General features: G+C 39.6%; 1 protein-coding gene across 1 annotated transcript; it reads right to left on the minus strand.

Moving 5' to 3' along the window:
- Nucleotides 1-4,976: 4,976 nt before the first annotated feature.
- Nucleotides 4,977-6,556, minus strand: lbx1b (ladybird homeobox 1b). The gene is made up of 2 exons (XM_068322409.1): nucleotides 6,229-6,556; nucleotides 4,977-5,780 (listed from the first exon to the last, which is right to left on the minus strand). Exons 1-2 carry the CDS (start codon nucleotides 6,554-6,556, stop codon nucleotides 5,293-5,295), a joined length of 816 nt encoding a protein of 271 aa, XP_068178510.1. The 3' UTR covers nucleotides 4,977-5,292.
- Nucleotides 6,557-18,076: the final 11,520 nt, after the last annotated feature.

Below are 18,076 nucleotides of genomic sequence, written 5' to 3' on the forward strand. Positions count from 1 at the left end.
TGACGTCACTACTGCGACACGGAAATGTTGAGGAGCGTAGCTGCTGCGCGGAGCTGCGCAGGCGCGGCGCCAGGGGGTTATAAATCCACTTAGAGTTGTTCCGGTCTTTAGAGCCGTTACCACAGGCACGTGGATCAGGCTCCTAACATTTTTAATTTAATTTTTAATTTAAAGCAAATGTTTAAATACATTTTTTTTCCTCCTGATGATTGAAAAGACAAAAAAATCCCTCAAGTGCTCAAATTGTATTGTTTTGTCAATCAAAAATATGAATTAATGCTTTGATAATGATGGGAAAGGTAGATAAATGCACAAACTGAACATTAGTATAATCTGGAGATATCTAAAGGCCCCATAAAACTTCTGTGTAAGATATTACTTTTTTTTTTTACTCCACTGCATTCATCACTGATTCCATTTATTTTACAGCCACAGTTGTTGATAACGTTCGCTACACTATTTAACCAACAAATTTATACGATCATCTTTGTTAAAGAGTTTACTTTCCCAACATGTACAGTACTAGTATTTCAAGACACTAATTTAGGGCAACTGCTAAATTAAAATTTTGTTAATCCATGTATCCAAAATTTTAGTTCTATCATTTTAGTAGTTCAAGTAAAACATCGCTATTGTTTTTTTTCTACCCAGGTAAACTGTAATTTAAATGGAATATAATCATAGTTTCTTTTATTTATCACAGTAATATTGTGAGGATCCCTTGAAATTTTTGAAGATCTATCCAAACAGATTGTTCAGTTATATGATTTTGGACAGTCGATTAAGAAATAAACAGATTTTCTGATTAAATAACAAACGTTTTTATTTTTCTTGTGAAAAAATACATGTCAGAATAACATTTTTTGGAACTCCTTTCGATCATGTGGTCATGTAATGAAGTATATTTGCTGTTTCGTCTGAAATGACAATCATGTGAGATTGTGTGTGAGACAGAAAAAAAACAAAAAACAACAACAATTATCTTCTAGACTGCAGTTTTAGTTTTTATTCAGTATCATTAATTTAAAAAACTTTTTTTTTCGGGGGGGGGGTGGTCGTGTTTTTACTTTCTTCAGTGTTTAACTTTACCGTGAATTTATCTTCTTTTTGCATTTCATGAAATTTCTCTTCCATTGCTTCACACCATGTGTATAAAGTCTTATTTGAGAATATTTATTTGTTCTGGTTATGACTTGATCACGATTTTGTATCAGTTACACTGTGGCGGTGATGCTGATTCATTTTTCCATCGTCTAATAGAGTTCTTTTTTTTTTGTTATTATCACACAAATGGTAGAGATACAGTACCTACCCTCTTCTGTCCTTTAGCTGTCTCACAAACAAAAACAGATGTTTGCTCCTGGTTGGTTGTCATGGTGTCAGTCTCTCTGGGCAACAAAACAGGGTGGATCATTTTTTTTCCAAATGGTGGGTTTTCATTGTCATTGTTTAATTTTTGTATGGTGCACATAGAGCAGCAGTATTAGAGAATATACATCTCCATGTTTACTTTTTTGCCTGCTATTTATTTTCTAACTGAATCCTCTGATATAGCTTCCTGGATTGTTTGAATGATAAACTAGAATTTGATTAATATGCAAATTCAAACAAACTGTTCCATTTGAGCCTTCAGCGCAGCCTAATTAATCAACAGTTAAAGGAAATTAATACATACATCAACTCTGTCAGGAACATGCTTAGTTCAATCGCCCGTAAAATTGAAGTTTGAAGCATTAACTGGCTCCACAGGAAGGCTATGATTAAAACTCTGCAATTCAGGCAATCCAGAAAATATGGTCATTTACTGATATTCTTTTTATACTTATATACAGTGTACTGCTGTGGTTACTAGTACTACTATTACTACTACTACTACTAATATAATAATAACAATAATAATAATTATTATTATATTGCTATTATTATAGTAATAGTAATAATTGTTGATATTGTTGTTAGTTTAAATGTATTCATAGAACATAAAGGCTATTTTCCCTCATATAATGGAGAACAAGAAGGAGAGAGAGAGAGAGAGAGAGAGAGAGAGAGAGAGAGAGGGAGAGAGAGAGGGAGAGAGAGAGAGAGAGAGAGAGAGAGAGAGAGAGAGAGAGAGAGAGAGAGAGAGAGAAGGACAGAGAGAATATAAAATAGGGGAGGGGAACAGATGAAAAGAGAGAGGGCTGTACTTTTGTTTCAGTAGGGACTCATGCATCAAACTTCAATTTTCCGGACGATTGAAGTAGTGATTTTTTTTCCATCTTGAAGTGAAATACTGAAATACACTTAAGACCTCCAGATTAATTACCACGAAGTGGTCCCACAGACTGTAGTATTACTTATCGCTGGGCCCGCCTGACAAGCCCTCATAAAATAAGCAAGTGAAATCCATAAACTTAGCTGCCTTAACACTCTCTCCCTTCATAAATATGCTTGCTTCGGAACACGCACGCACACGCACACACAGACACACAGACACAGACACAGACACACACACACACACACACACACACACACACACACACACACTCACACACACACACACACACACACACACACACACACACACACACACACACAAACACACACACACAAACACACACACACACACACACACACACACGCATACACACACACACATCGTGTTGTAACGTACCTAAAATCAAAGAACTTTTTTAAGAAAATACCTTAAATTAATTTCTACATTTAAAATTCAGTTATTTATTGTTTATTAAGTCATATATGTAAGGGATGACCCGTCCCCATGTTTAATATTGTTAATCAATGGCCTATTAATTTAATCAATTTGAATTGTTGGTTCCTCTGTAAGCAAAGATTTCGTTAAATATTAATCATATATATCAATAATTATTGTTATTTTTATTATTTGTTTATCCACAGTTTACAGCTGTTTATTGTTACTAACAAATAGAGGAAGAATTATATTTGCTCCAACTGCATCACAATGTCTTTTAACCTATTATGTTAAAATGTAATATATTGCCTATAAATGCTAAATGGGAGATTAAAGCAAACTGTTATCGAGTTATTCGTTTAACGGGCTAATTTTCCTACAGAGAATTAACATTATCTTCAGACATATTAAATGCTTACAAGTCTGTAAAGTTACTCAGATTGTTGGTATTTTATTTTTTTTAGTATAGGATTATATAACAAAAAAGCTAACACTGTGAAGCAAATCAGAAGAAGACAGGCCTACTTATCATTTCTCTTTACAAAGAGAGTTAAATGGGAGGTAGTCTTTTGAGCTTCTCTTCTGGACACTCATTCTCACATCACTATGTTTTCAGCTTCATTAAACTCCTTAAAGACAAAAGAAATAAAGACACAGAGGAGAGAAAGAGATGAGAAGAAAACAAACAAAAGACTCCCTAACCAGACTTTGGCATAAATGTCACAGTCGAAACTCTTTATGGCTCCCCACTTAACATTAAAAACACTTTCAAAAAAATCCATTTCTTGTTTAGAAAACGTTCTTGGACAGAAGTCAAACATATTCCAAGAGCAAAAAGCGGAGAAAAACAAGCGGCTCACAGAAAGGGGCTGTTTCATTGTAATTCATTGACTTGTTCAAAACGCCAGGCAAAGAAAGGGGCCAGACATTAATAGCCGCAGATGCCCTCATGAAGGGAGAGCCTATGTAGGCATTATGGCCTTTGTTCGCACCCAGCTAAACTGTTTAAAAGGAGGGTTAAGTCAATCCATCAAATTGTCTGAAATTGTGAGGAAATTTCAAAAACCATATGGCCTCCAAACGTTTGCGTCCTTTTTGTGCGGTGGGACACACTTGTCTCAGTATGGCTGCCTGCGGGGGACCGGCCCTGCTCCTTTGTGGCTCGTCCCATCAGGGAACGCTGCTCATTTGTCCCCACTTTTCATGCTTTACGCTCAAAATTACAGCCCAGTCCCGCAGAACAAAAAAGGTCTATAAAGGCCCGGAGAAACTGGCCCAAAACTTTGTGTTTTTGTGGCATCCTCGTCTTTTTTTCTCCCGGCACCAGATTTGTGTTTCTCACATAAATTTTTTGCCACGAATAGAGAAACACGTCTGAGGGTCAAGAAGCCACGATACGCATTTAGGATGTGAAAGGAGATGTGAGATTCCGGGCCACAAAATGTTTAGAGCATCCTGGTAGAAAAGGACACAAAGGGACAAAACAGTTCGCTATAATAACTCTAAATAGGCCGCTTTTGATTTGCTTTCACGCCCAGATTTGGCAACGAGGGCGTGTTTCTGGAACGATTTTTGTCCTGGCTACAAAAAAAGACCAGCCTATTATATCCCTAATACACCTTAATATTAATCCAAGAATTAAAACATAAAGGATATATTCCGAAAAGTCATTTTTATTCCCATAGTAGCCTATATACATTACAGTCTGTGCATTGGTTTTCAAATAATGTCCTGATTTTAGAAAGGCACTTACAGGTGTACAAAACATAACAAATTTATAACTGTAAATATATTGTACCCAACCAGTAAATCTAAAAAGTCGCATACAGTTCGTCAAAATCACCGCAATATCCACGTTTGTTTCCCGCCATCGCTTGAGCGTTCCCGCACAACGTGTGAATGTTCAGGTTTGCCTTCCCCGACCATCATCATTAACATCATCATTATTATCTTCACCATCATCATTATCATCATCAATATCATCTTAATCATCATCATCATCATCATCATGCACTGCAGCATCGGGACGCCGAACATGAAGTGAAAGGGATCACAGTCAGATGAGGAGGAGAAGAGTCGGCAGTGTCAGAGTGACTCGATGGAGATTTGGCTCACATAAAAAACCAAAAAAAAAAAAACAATTAAATTAATAGAGGTAAAAAATAAATAGGTCATCAAATCAAATCATGCATTTACATGCAAAATATATTTAAAGAAACAGGAGCACTTTCATAGCGACGTGTGAGCCAATGAAGGATGGAACAGGTGTGTGTGTGTGTGTGTGGAGGGGGGGTATAGGTATTGGTGCTTACTGACCTATAAGAAAAAATAATATAAGTTACTCGTGTCATTTTCGACCATATTGCTTTGATTGCGAGAAGTAACAGTTTTCTATGAATACATAGTAAAATACCACTGCATATTTGTTGTTGTGTGTTCATGCTTCACTATGAATAGGTCTACCTGTGCCGATATAAAAGTCATACATTTTGGTACATGTTCTGAGATATGGTATACAATATACGCAGTAAGTTACAAGTCCTCGGTAGAATCTTTAATTGTCTTTCTCGTGTGTTTCTTTCCATTCCCACGCTGCGCCATCAGTCATCCACATCAATCTCCACGTCCTCGTCCTCCGAGCACTCTTTACTAGTTGTGTGGTCTGAGAACGGCGACAGGGGCGACGTCCGCAGTTTCTGTGCCAGCTCGTGTTCCTGCGGGCCTCCCCGGGCGGGGGACTCGCCTCGGGGGTGGCCCAGCGTGCCGTTGGCGCATTTTTCCAGGTCCGCCAGTTTGGCGAGCTTTTCCAAGGGGACCTGCCCGATGGCTTTGGCTGACTCCACGTCGGCCTTCATCTCCTCCAGGTCCCGCTTTAGCTTGGCCCTCCGGTTCTGAAACCACGTAATGACCTGCGCGTTCGTCAGGCCGAGCTGCTGGGCGATCTGGTCCCGATCGGCCGGGGACAGGTACTTCTGGTACAAGAAGCGCTTTTCCAGCTCGTATATTTGGTGATTGGTAAACGCCGTTCGAGACTTTCGACGCTTCTTCGGGGTGGTTCTCTGGCCGAAAAGAGTCATCCCATCCCGGCCTGTGAGGGAGAAACAGAGGCTGAGCGACAATCATTGAATCACGCAGGTGGAGAGCTTTCTCCGCACCGACGAAGCGTAAAAGCTGCAATGGGCAACGGGCAATAACAAGAATATTACACCGACACCGCTGGGACATTCTGAGCACCAGACACCCGAGACCGCAATATTAAAGAAAAACGGTGGCTATTTGTTTCGTTGAGGAGGTGATCAGAGCGGAAAGGAGCGTTCGATGCGAGGAAAATTACGCATTCGTGAACAGAAAATAAATGTACCGCTCTGACCAACAATCAAGAACATTTAAAGAATTAATTGCATGACGAAGTTAAAAAAAAAGAAGAAAAAAAAAGACTCATTTTCGTTTTCTGTCTGGTCCAGGCCGATAGAAAAAAAAAAACGGGACATGCATTGCACTAAATCTAAAAAGGTGTGTTTCTGTGTGAAATGTACCTTCCGCAGCCTGTAAAACACTGACTTCCAACCCTTTGAAGGTCTTGCTGGCCAGCTCCTCCAGCGCGCATAGGGGGGAGGTTTGGGTGAGGAGAGCCCGGCTGGACAGAGGGATGCTGGACGGACGGTGCTTCTCAGAGGACGAAATTAGATGAGCCGTGCCACAAATTGTGTAACTTCGTTTCACGGACGGTTTGTTCAGGATGTCCTCGATGCTGAAGGGGGTCAGCGGCTTGTTGGAGTTAGCAGGAGGCGGCAAGTGGTCCAGCGGACTTCGCCTCCTGTTCTCCACTGCATCACATTTGGCCACTTCTTTGGATGTCATCATTGGTTGTGCGCAGAGTTTACACAGGACTCCGTTGAAATATTCAGCGGTCAGAGACGAGGGTCGAGGATAAAAGTCACATAACAGTTAAGAGGAGGGGAAATAACAAAGACACAGAGCAGAGACCGAATGAAAGAAAATCGTATTCCAAAATGGGATGTCGTCAAAGTGTCGATCCTCGAGAGCAGCAAGTCCGCAGGAGTGAGATGCCTCCTTGAAAATGGCGAGGTCCAAAGAGTTGACGATTACTAACAAGTTATCATTGATTGGTAGGTAATCAATTATCTCCAGTGGCACTTTTCGCCCTCTTCTCTTTCACTCTTTGACTATGTTGCAGTCCAGTGCGGGGCTTTTTGCGATTGGGGGTGTCCCATTAATTAGGACGCATGGCTGGAAGGAGGAGGAGCCCGGCGGAATTATAATGCTTTGCGCTCTTATCATCTTTGGTCTAATTTAGTCGTGTGGTGAGATACTGGAATAGGTGCACCGGGTAAATGAGAGGAGGTAGAGAGAGAGAAAGAGAAAGCCAAAGGGAGACGAAGAAGAGAAAGATCAGAAGCCTTATTATTTACACGTTTTCATGCGTAAAACTTGACTTTTAGTTCAGCAGATGCTTGTAATATTTATTAATGTTACTACTGTTATTATTCTTATTATTATTCGGATGTTAGCAAAAAGACAGACTCAGTGGTGATGTATAGATGTCGCAAGCAGTCAGAAGGATATTTTTTCTTCTACCTAAAGCGGGGATGATCCTTTGTTTGTACAGGTAATGTAGAGCTGGGCCATATATCAGCTCTGATGATTCCTCCTCTGGGGCGGGAGAGAAGGAGCTGCATGCATCCCTCTCAGCAACGCCAAATCCGGGCCATAACTCAGGTGAAAAGGCTCCTTTTATATCATCCGGCAAATATTTCAGATCTGATCAAATTTCCCCGCTTCCTCCGATTTGACAGGATGATTTTATTTTAGCCATTGGTCGCCAATTATTTAACACACTGGCGATCGGATGTTTGCAGAGGAAAATGAACTTAGTTAGAAAATATATTAGAACGACTGTTCTTTTTTATTATTATTTTTTTTACCAGGTGTTACGCCAGGCTAATAATAAAAAAGAAAGAAAAGGAAATTTTTTTCTCGCGACGTTTCATTTGCAAATCAAATCGTTATATTAACAATGCACTGCACAACAACAACAACAACAACAATAATAATAATAATAATAGTAATAATAATAATAATAATAATAATAATAATAATAATGATAATATTAAAAGATCGTTATATAAGTCTTACAAAATTCAATGTTTATATGACACAAACTGAAAATCAGGGAAAAAATGCTCTTTTTTATCCAGCTGTAATCAAGCAAACTGCTGTAAATTTCGCCCAATATCATATTTCTGCTAAAGCAACATGTAGAATAATTCGATCTAACCCAGACTTTTATCAAATAATTTCTTTTGTTTGTTTCAGTTAAATAGATATTTGTTTGTAAATGTGCAAAGGCTCTGAAGTTATAACCCAAGCATGAAGTATATATTAAAATATTATTTTTGCTGCTGTGGGGAGTCACATCAGACTTTCTGAGTATTTCTCTCACATTCGGGTTTAGGTTCCAAATTATTTGAACAATTTTATTATTATTATTATTATTATTATTATTATTATTATTATTAGTAGTAGTAGTAGTAGTAGTAGTAGTAGTAGTAGTAGTAGTAGTAGTATAAAATTATTTTAATTTATTTTAGAAATTACTTTAAAAAGACATTAACTCAACAACCTACAGGGTGGTTATATATATATATATATATATATATATATATATATATATATATATATATATATATATATATATATATATATATATATATATATATATATATATATATACACACATATATATATATATACACACACAGTATATAAGCTCTTTCATAATTTTTTTTTGCTGTGATTGTTTCTTAAATGCATTCATAGAATGCACTTTCTGTTCCCAACCAGGTGTTGATTTAGACATTCCACACTATGGTCTGTTAGCTTGAAATACCATCCAGCAATATGTGTTAGTAACCTCACACTGGAGACACAGCACTCACTGCAGGCCTAGACTGCAATTAGACAGCTGCAGGGGAAACTATCCACATTATAGCCATTTTGTGAGACCCCGTAGATGGGTGACATGTCTCCCCTCTCCCAAAGGCCTGCCTGTTATCTCACATGACACTAGATATAGATACAGAGAGAGTGTGTGATGTGTCTCTCAGTTTAAAACATGTACTGTATAAATCACATGTCATTACCAGAGGTCACTGACTGAGGAACTCCATTGGATGGCTTCATAGCAGGGGCCAGTCTGGTTGGAGGAGAGTGGATTTATCTAGCAGTTGGATCTCTGGAGAGGCAGCCATATTTTATGTGACGAGAGATGTAATAACAGGCCTCTGACAAATCCCTGATGGCCCGGCCTTTTCTCCCTCTCAGAGCAGTGCCAGTGCTGCTGCACAGCAGATCATGAGCACCACTGTTATCACCACAGAACCCGTAGACGACACTGAGCAACTCAGTAGATTGGTTTGTGTCGAGGGCTCTACGCAGCCACAATCTCAGTGTCCTGTTAAAAAGTTACTCCATCCAAATCAAATGCAACTGTCTAATTTACCTCTAGTGGAATGAATACCTAAAATCATGGTTCATATGATCAAATATTAAATGAGGTCAGGTCTTTATACATTCAAGATATTACAGTATAAGAACAATAGAATCAGTCCAGCAGGAAGGAAAAAACTCAAAGCAATAGAGGCTGTGCCACTGCTCAAAATGGAACCACTCTTTACAAGTGAAAAGTTGTAATGAAACTGTCTTGATCATTTATTTTAAAACAGTCAAAGGTTCTGAAATCCTTGCATGACAGCAAAAAAAAAAAAAAGTCACAGACTAATTTTAACAGGAAAAAAAGCCACAACTAAGGTGAACCATTGCTTAAGTTTTACATAGTAATTTGTCAATATTTCTAGCACCACAAACAAACTTTCATTCACTTGCTCTTACGAGCAGAAATGTCTGAGACCATCTCAGATTTAAAATCCAAATATATTTCTGGAGACTCAATAAGAAGTTTTTATATTATGGAATAAAAAAATCATTCAATAAAAAACAAAACAACAGTAATTAGAAAGAAAGGCTGATTTACAAAAATGTTTATGTCCAAGGTTTTGGAACTAAACATTTGACATAACTAGTGTAAAAAAAAAGTTAAAATATGCCTAGAAATGTATAGGGACACAGAATTTAAAGGAACCAATTATGACATGCACATCAGCTACAAAACATATATGAGATTTAATTGAATTTTGTCCTGTGGCTTTAAATGAGGTGCCTGTTTCAGACAGACGGACAGAAAGGTGTTAGCCTTATTAAATAATGGCGCATTATCTGGAAATTCAAATAGAATTTTTTAAAAAAAGAAGCTTTAAATTAGAGGGTAGAGTACTTAAATTAGTGGAAAAGGAAGCTAAATTAGCTGTGGTATTTTTTTCTTATAAGCATGGTTTAAGATAATCTAATAATGTGTTTGTTTAAAAAAATCACATAAGATGCAAATGTAACTGCTAAATGTTATGGAATGTGAAGAACTGAAAATAAAAACTGAAATGCATTCAAATTAAATGTAACCATATCAAATGAAGTTTTTGTAAATCAAAAATGGTTTTATTTTTATTTGGAAGACTCCTTAAAAAATCCTTGAGGGGAGTTGGCTTAAAAACTACAAAATATAGTAATAAAAATAAACCTTGAACACGACAAACAACAAATGAACTCGTCATGACTTTATCCTCGTGCAAGGAAAGGCCTGAACAGGTGCAGTTTCCCAAGAAATACAAGAAGTGGAGAAGTTACCCCATGGGGAGTGTATAATGCAGAGTTACTCCCTCCTTAAAGAAACATTTTCATGGGTCTCTGGCTGAAGTAATACAAAACACACTCACTACTGGAGTCTGTAAAGAACCATTCACTCTAAACAGTTTGACACAAATGCTAAGAGAAAGCTAACACTGTTCTTCCCGCCTCATGATGATGGTATAAACTGACCCTGCTCCCTGTCAAATCTGCTTCCCGTCTTACCTGGTTGAAGCAGTTGCTTTTTCACACACTCTTCTGCCAGCCAGTAACAGACTGGCTGCACACCCATGATCATTCTGGTGTGGTTTGGGGCCTGTCCAGTTGTTGTTGACACAGCTTTGAATTGGCCATCGGGTGTGAGTCCACGCAACGTCAATATCAATCAGACCCCGTGTCTGAAAACACGTTTGAAATTTATCCTCTGGTAATATGCTCTAAAGTAAGCAGTTTAACAATGGAGACGCAGTTTGTGCTTTGCTTGTCTGTGTTCACAGGCTGCTGATGAATCCCTCCACTGCAAATGTCATATAGCAACACCAGACAGTGCTTCATTTAAATGTTCTTCCCTTCTCATTTACACTTCACCATAAAACACAGTAAGCAGTGATGCTGAAGAATTGTGTTATTTGGGAGGGCCAGGGTGGAAAAGATTATTCACCGCCACTGGTGGTAAAAACTGCCAGAGGAATCCTGGCTAGAATTATGACAGCAATCCTTTGGTTTAGGAGTCATTTCCTTTTTATTCAATGCAAAGACTTTCAAAAGAGGATAAAGAGACCTTGAAGTGAAAACAACATAAAATCCAACCTGTCATTTGCAGGTGTAAATACCATTTGCATTTCAACTGATTGTTTGCTTATAAAAATTTAAGTGAAAGTAATTTTAAATATCAAATCAACTTTTAATTGCAAACGGCAATTACCATCTTGACATTTCATAATAAGAAATCAAGATATTACATCAGGTCAAGATTACATTGTGCTTTAACCAACTAAATTGGGGCTTATGTGATTCAACCGTGTATTTACACTGAGTCCACAAGGCCACTCTAATTACATGATGTGGGTTTGGGTTGTGTTACTTCAATGCCCACAGGGGCTTTTCAATATGGCTGCATGGGAACAAATGCTGATGGGTCAGCTGTTCTTTCTGTGAGAAGAGGAATGTCTTGTTCTCTTCACTCTCTCTTCTTCATTCTCTCCATCCTTTGTCATTATTTTTCTTTTTGCTCTCTCTTGCTTTGGCTCTGTCTCTCTCTCCCCTTCTCTCTCTCTCTTTCTCTCTCTCTCTCTCTCTCTCTCACACACACACACACACACACACACACACACACACACACACACACACACACACACACACACACACACACACACACACACACACGTGTCTTTGAGAGATGGCCCCTGTCTTTCAATTAGCCTGCAATGGCCCTCTTACAAGGCTGGCGTCTGGCGAGTTAGGCCTGCAGCAGATGCTGCTGTGGATTGGCTGTTCATCTGCAGCCTGCAGACTGTATTGAATAGTCATTAGGGTGGAGCTGACTATTCATGACAGAAGAATTAGCTTTGTGTGGGAGGGGATGCTACAACATCAGGTTATCTTCATTCTCTTGTTCTCTGTGAGGTTTTTACGGCGTTCAAAGAAGAGGGCTCCGATTAGGAGGACAAACAGATAATGGATGGCAATTCTGCTTGACACTCATCTGAAGTGTGATTTCTTTATTTTAAATTGTTAGGTTGTTAGGGTTTTAACGTAGCTGACATCAAACTGGAGAGGAAAAGCGGCGACCAAAAGCACAAGTGGCCGACGGTGACGGAGAACCCCCCATTGGGCTATAAGAGTCACGAGTCAGTCTGTTGCATTTGTGTATGATTTGTCGACTCTCAGTGGGTCTGTTCATGAAGCACCTGGCAACCCTGCACAGAGGAATATGGTGGCTGCCATGACCATACAGCAGCACACACACAACCATATGCCCCTATTGTCATTGCAATGAGCTTGGACAACATTCACTTTCTCTTCCTTTCAGCGAAAGGCTATGAATACGAACCCCATGTGGAGGGGCCCGGGTCAAGAGGATGACTCACTACAAAGTGGAGGCTGACACACAGAGGGGCACATGCAGACACACACATGCACATGCATATATACAAACACATACACACGCACCCTGCTGCCTCCCTCTATTCCTCCTCCGCCCGCCCACTCCTGAACCCCCGTGGGCTGGACTGAGGAAATGTGAATTAGCTCCATCAATGCAGAGGTTAACATTGTGCAAAGATGAAGTTGACCTCTCGTTGTAGTCTTGGTTTGATGTCTTTCTTAGGGCTAAATGTTTATGAATAAAAATGGCAAGGGGAGAAGTTGACAAAGGCATTTGCCTGGCTGATGCTAAAGGAAAACCCCTAAAGGAGAGCCTGGTTAAGCCAAACACCACTGAATCCCCCTGATGCATTATCAATCATCGAGAGCCTCCCACTGCACGGTTATTGTTTTTGCCATAATTGTGTCCCGATTGCTTTCATTTATCTCTAATAAAAAGTGACTGCATTTATCATGCTAATGCAGCAGCAACATAAATATCACACATGGCAACCCAGAGAGCCTTCCTGAGCATGCAACATTTAAAATAAAATGTCACAAACATATGTGATGCCTGGTTATGCTGGTATGATGGTAAATAATTTAATTTCACTTTGATGTATAGAAATTGAATTATTAAAAATGGGTTGTTTTGTTTTTTGCATATATATTGATGATGCCATCCAATGAAACAGTGAGGTGAATGGAACTTTATTTATGTAATGGTCACAGCAGTGAATTTTTATTTTCTTTAAATCCTAAGCAATATTATAGATACCGTATATCATTACATAAATACTTTTTTTACTTGTTTGAATGTCTTTCCAGTTTTGTATATTACCATTGTAAGACACAGTGCTGCCTAACATTTGAAAAGTACATTTTTATGCTTTTTCACAAGAAAAACTCACTAAAGCTTATAAAATCACTTCATATAAGGTATAAAAAAAGTCTTTATATGAAGCAGTTAATAAACTTTTGTTCTAATGGTGAACCAACTAAACTTTTAGAGCAAATTAGTGGAAATTTTCTTGTGTCTTTTGTTACCGTGAGTGAAATGACAGCGTAATTTAACATTTGCTGCTGCAGATTCAACAGAATCAGCACTAATTTTATTAGCAATTTAAACTGATTTGATGACACTCTCCCTAAAAGCTTGACGGCAATAAAGTCAGGTAAGAACATAAACTACAGAAAACCTGGGGCAAGAAGGGTGAGGGCGGTCGTCAACCTTTAACCCTTACATAATTGAAATGTTGTATTGGTTGGTTACACAAGAATCCAATGTGAATTATTTCAGTTTTAATGTATATTAAAAAAGAATGGGGCTGAGAATTTGTTTCACAATAGTGACTTGTGTGCGTGCCTGCATGTGCGTGTGTGCGTGTGTGTAAATGCAGGCGCTCATCTTCTTGTGAGCAAACAAATTAAAGACTGCACACTCCCACACACACTCACACATTATATGGTCCGCAGGGCCCGGGCTTGTCTCCATGAGTTTATTAAAAGCATCTTGTTTTGTATCATGCTCTCCCTGCAAAGAACCATATACCCTATATATCACGCTGTTATTGCAGGTAATTAAGTCCAAAATTTTGGTGTTGTACAGTGCCTGCTGTGCATAAGCAAAATTGACCATTTTAATTGCAAAGGAAATATATTCTTGCATTTTATCTAGTGTGAAAGATGGCATTATTCTTCTTAATATTGAAGGAGGAGGACCCTGATAAGATAACACAAACATTCATTATACTAACAGTCCCCTTTAAAAATGAATGGTAATGAGACACAACAGCTATTTACTTTGCTTTAATGCTGTGGCAAGTAGCTGGAAGGACCCCCCTCCTTCCTGCAAATACCCCCGCTGCTGCCCAAAGCTTTTTAAATCTTCCGACTTGTTACTCCGCAAAATACAACACTGCATTAAAAATGTAAGAGATACGAGTCGAGCCCAGACAAATTCACCTCGTGCTGATTGCCTTGCTAATCAGCACTCCACAACGCCATATCTGTTTTCCGCTGCTGCTGCCTGCCGTGCACCCTCGCTCTATTTTGATATTAGGGAGGAAAAGTCTCGCTCATCTATCAGTCAAGACTTTGAATCTAATTCCCATCCTTATTCCCACTCCAAACCGTTTTTGCATCCTCTCTTTGTCTCGCCGTGCAGTATTTTTCACAGCCGAGTTCAATAATTTGCTTCTCCCTCTCTCTCCAACAGATGAGTGTGGCCTGAAGGAAGAGGGCTGCCATTCATCCAGAGCTGCGCCTGTTCCTGCCGTTTAAACCCGAGCAGGCTCGACTAATGCCCCTGCCTCACTTCTCCGCCATGCTGCTGCTTTATAGGCTTTGTTTGAGGCAGTTCCTTTATTTCTCCCTCTATCCATCTTTTTCATATTTCTCACCTCCTAATTCTTTCTCCCCCGTTTTTCTCCCCGATGCGATTTCTTTGTTTCTGTCCTCTAATCATCCTCTACCACCTCCAATGCGCTCCTTTACCTCTTTTACCTTTCACATCCCTCCTTAGCAATTGCTTTCTCAATCTCCTTCTCCTCCTGCAAGAAAAAAAAAGTTGGTGGCGTTGAGCCGAAGAGGACACACTCCACTTAGATAAATATCCCCATCGCTCTGAGCAGAGCCAGGGAGATTTATTCATCCGCCGAGCTGGCAGAAAATTGACTTGTTTCATGGGGGCAGGCTAGTGACGCATCGCCATGAGAGGCAAAGAGACAGGAGGGATGGAGAAGGGGTGGGGGGTAAAGAATGAGAAAGAGAATGGTACATGGAGAGGGAGAGAAAGAAGGGAGGGAAAAAAGTGGAGAGAAACAAGGGGAAAAGAGGAGAAAGAGTAAAGCGATTTAGGGAGCGGGGTGGGAGAAAAACGATAAAGAGAGATGAGAGAGAGTGATGTCCCTCCCCTTGTACCAGAGGATAAAGCCAGTGGGGTGGTGAAACAGTGATAAGGGAAATGGTACAGCTGACATTTATATAAGAGGATATTGATGAAGCAGAGACAATAGCAGACTCAATCCACTCTTCCTCTTCCACCTTCTTTTTTCTTGCTTACCACTTTTCACTCTTTCCCTACATGTCTTTTCTCCTCTGTCTTCATCACGTTTCTCTGTCTTTGGACTGACAAAATGTCGTTACTGCCCACTACATCCTCATTGAGCAAGAGAGGCCACAACCTTGGGTGACTTAAGACAACAGCTGCCAATGCATCACAGTGATAATCTCTTATTTTCACCACTGCACACACACTCCAGCCGGCGTGCAGCCGCACTTCCCTCAACAAAAACTACTGCATTCCAGTATTTCATATTGCATCCATGCTAACACAGCAAATAGAGAGGAGACTAATGCTGCCTCCCCTCGGCTTTGCTGAAGAGGTGTAGTGAATGGAGATGTGTGTGTGCATGTGTGTGTGTGTTTCTGTGTGTCTGTATGTGTGTATATACTCTGGGAGCGATGAGGCGTGGAGGATTTCTGCTTGTATCAGCACCTGGGCTGCACTGAGAGTGAGGTATACAGAGGAGAAAGATGGGGGAACTGGGAGTCTGCGTGAGATTGTGTGCGTGTGTGTGTGTGTGTGTGCGTGTGTGTGTGTGTATGTGTGTGTGTGTGTGTGTGTGATATGAAGAGAGAGAGAGAGAGCGAGAGAGAGAGAGAGAGAGAGAGAAAGAGGGAGAGATGGCGGGGGTGGCTAACGGCGAGAGGAGTATAATTTAGTCACACCAAGGCTCATGTCAACCTTGAATAGGGACCCAGGATGATAATTTGAATTGGGAATTAAGTCACCAATCAATGGTTATACTTATGCTGAATCAGCGGTTTATTTACGGGGGAGATCTCAATCATCTGATTGTGTGCGTGTGTATATCTGTGTGTACGTTTATGTGTGTTTGTGTGTGTGTGTCTGTGTGTGCAGGTGCAGTTGTGCAAGTATGAATTTGCATGCTTTTCTTCTTTGATCACAGGCAGATGTTTTATGTAATACTTGTTTGACCATGGAATAAACCATTGTCTGCTGACAGCTTGATTTTAATGCATACACTATGCCACTAATGGAATGTCAGTGCAAACCCTGCTGTACATATAATAAAATTAATGTAATTAAAATTTTCTTTCGACATTTGTGCTTAAGAACGTAGGCATAGGAAGAAAATCTACTTTGCATAGAGCAAAGAATTATGTAGTTAAAGTGAAGGAAGTATCTAACATAAAGGATCACAGCTGTTCATCAAATAGTAATGCAATCGATAGGTTTTGTGTATAAGACAAATGTTATCCATTTACATGAATCCTAAAGATTTTGTGAGCTTCTTTTTTGTGAAGATATGACCAAAATAAGCTTCTTTCTCTAATTTTATATAGGCATACACTCTAGATTTTCATTTCATGAGTTATGTAAAAGGGAAATATAGTTTCCTTGTTTTTAAGCATTGTGATTCTCATGCAGAGATCAACTAAATGCAGTAAATTAATTCAGGTTGTTATTCCTAAGAAGCTCCAGTATGACTCCAGCCAGGTTTATAAATGTAGGCTAGTGTTTCATGCAGTAAAAACTGCATGATGATGCACCACAGAAGATGGTGTGCTATAAAAATCTCCATCCATCACCATATTTACAACATGCTATGTGAAAAGCGTATCCTCCTCAGAAATCCTGTCTTTGGTCTCGACCGACAATCAGGTGACCCTTTTAATATATTTGTATGTTCCTTAATTTGAGATGTAAGGTGTTTTCTGGTGCAGACAAACAATTAATATCACACACACGGTAACACACAATGGTTGTATTGCTGATGACTAAAGTAAGAATAGAGGAGGATGCAAGGACTGCAGCTCACAAATCAGTAGCATGGCTAACATAGCATTCACAAGACAATCTTTACAAACCCCACAAATAACTGGTGTAATCTTCTCTGTCAAACATTAGTAGGAAGAAAAGATTTAGTTAAAGTTAGTCTTGATTTCAACTTGATGATGCATTTTATTGAGAATATCGTTTGAGCCCATGTGTTTTTACTGAATTGCTTTATTTTTTGACTGAAAGGCACTGGCAGATACACGGGGGTTTGGGTAAGGGTGATGGTGATTTCAATCAATGTCAACCATGATCCCAGGGGTCGATTGTGTCCAGGGCAACCCTCAGGACAACAAAGTAGCAAAGACTTGAGGGAAGAAGTCCAAAGTGAAATGGACATGGATATGAAGACGGAGCAGTAGAGGAGGAGAGAGGAGCTCAGTGCATCATGGGAAGTCCCCCAGCAGTCTAGACTTATGGTAGAATATCTAAGGACTTGCCTAAGGTTTTTCAAAATTGAACGTTTTAAGTCTACTCTTAAATGTAGAGAATGGGTCTGCCTCCTGGACCGAGACTGGGAGATGGTTCCACAGGAGGGGGGCCTGATAACTGAAGGTTCTGGCTCCCGTTCTACTTTTTTGAGACTGGGAGTCATGAGTCACCTTGATCCTGGGACTGTAATGTGCTAGATGGGTAGTAGGACACTATGAGCTCTTGACGGCATGTTGGTGCCT

The sequence above is a fragment of the Antennarius striatus genome, chromosome 8, assembly GCF_040054535.1.
Source record: "Antennarius striatus isolate MH-2024 chromosome 8, ASM4005453v1, whole genome shotgun sequence".
NCBI lineage: Eukaryota > Metazoa > Chordata > Actinopteri > Lophiiformes > Antennariidae > Antennarius > Antennarius striatus.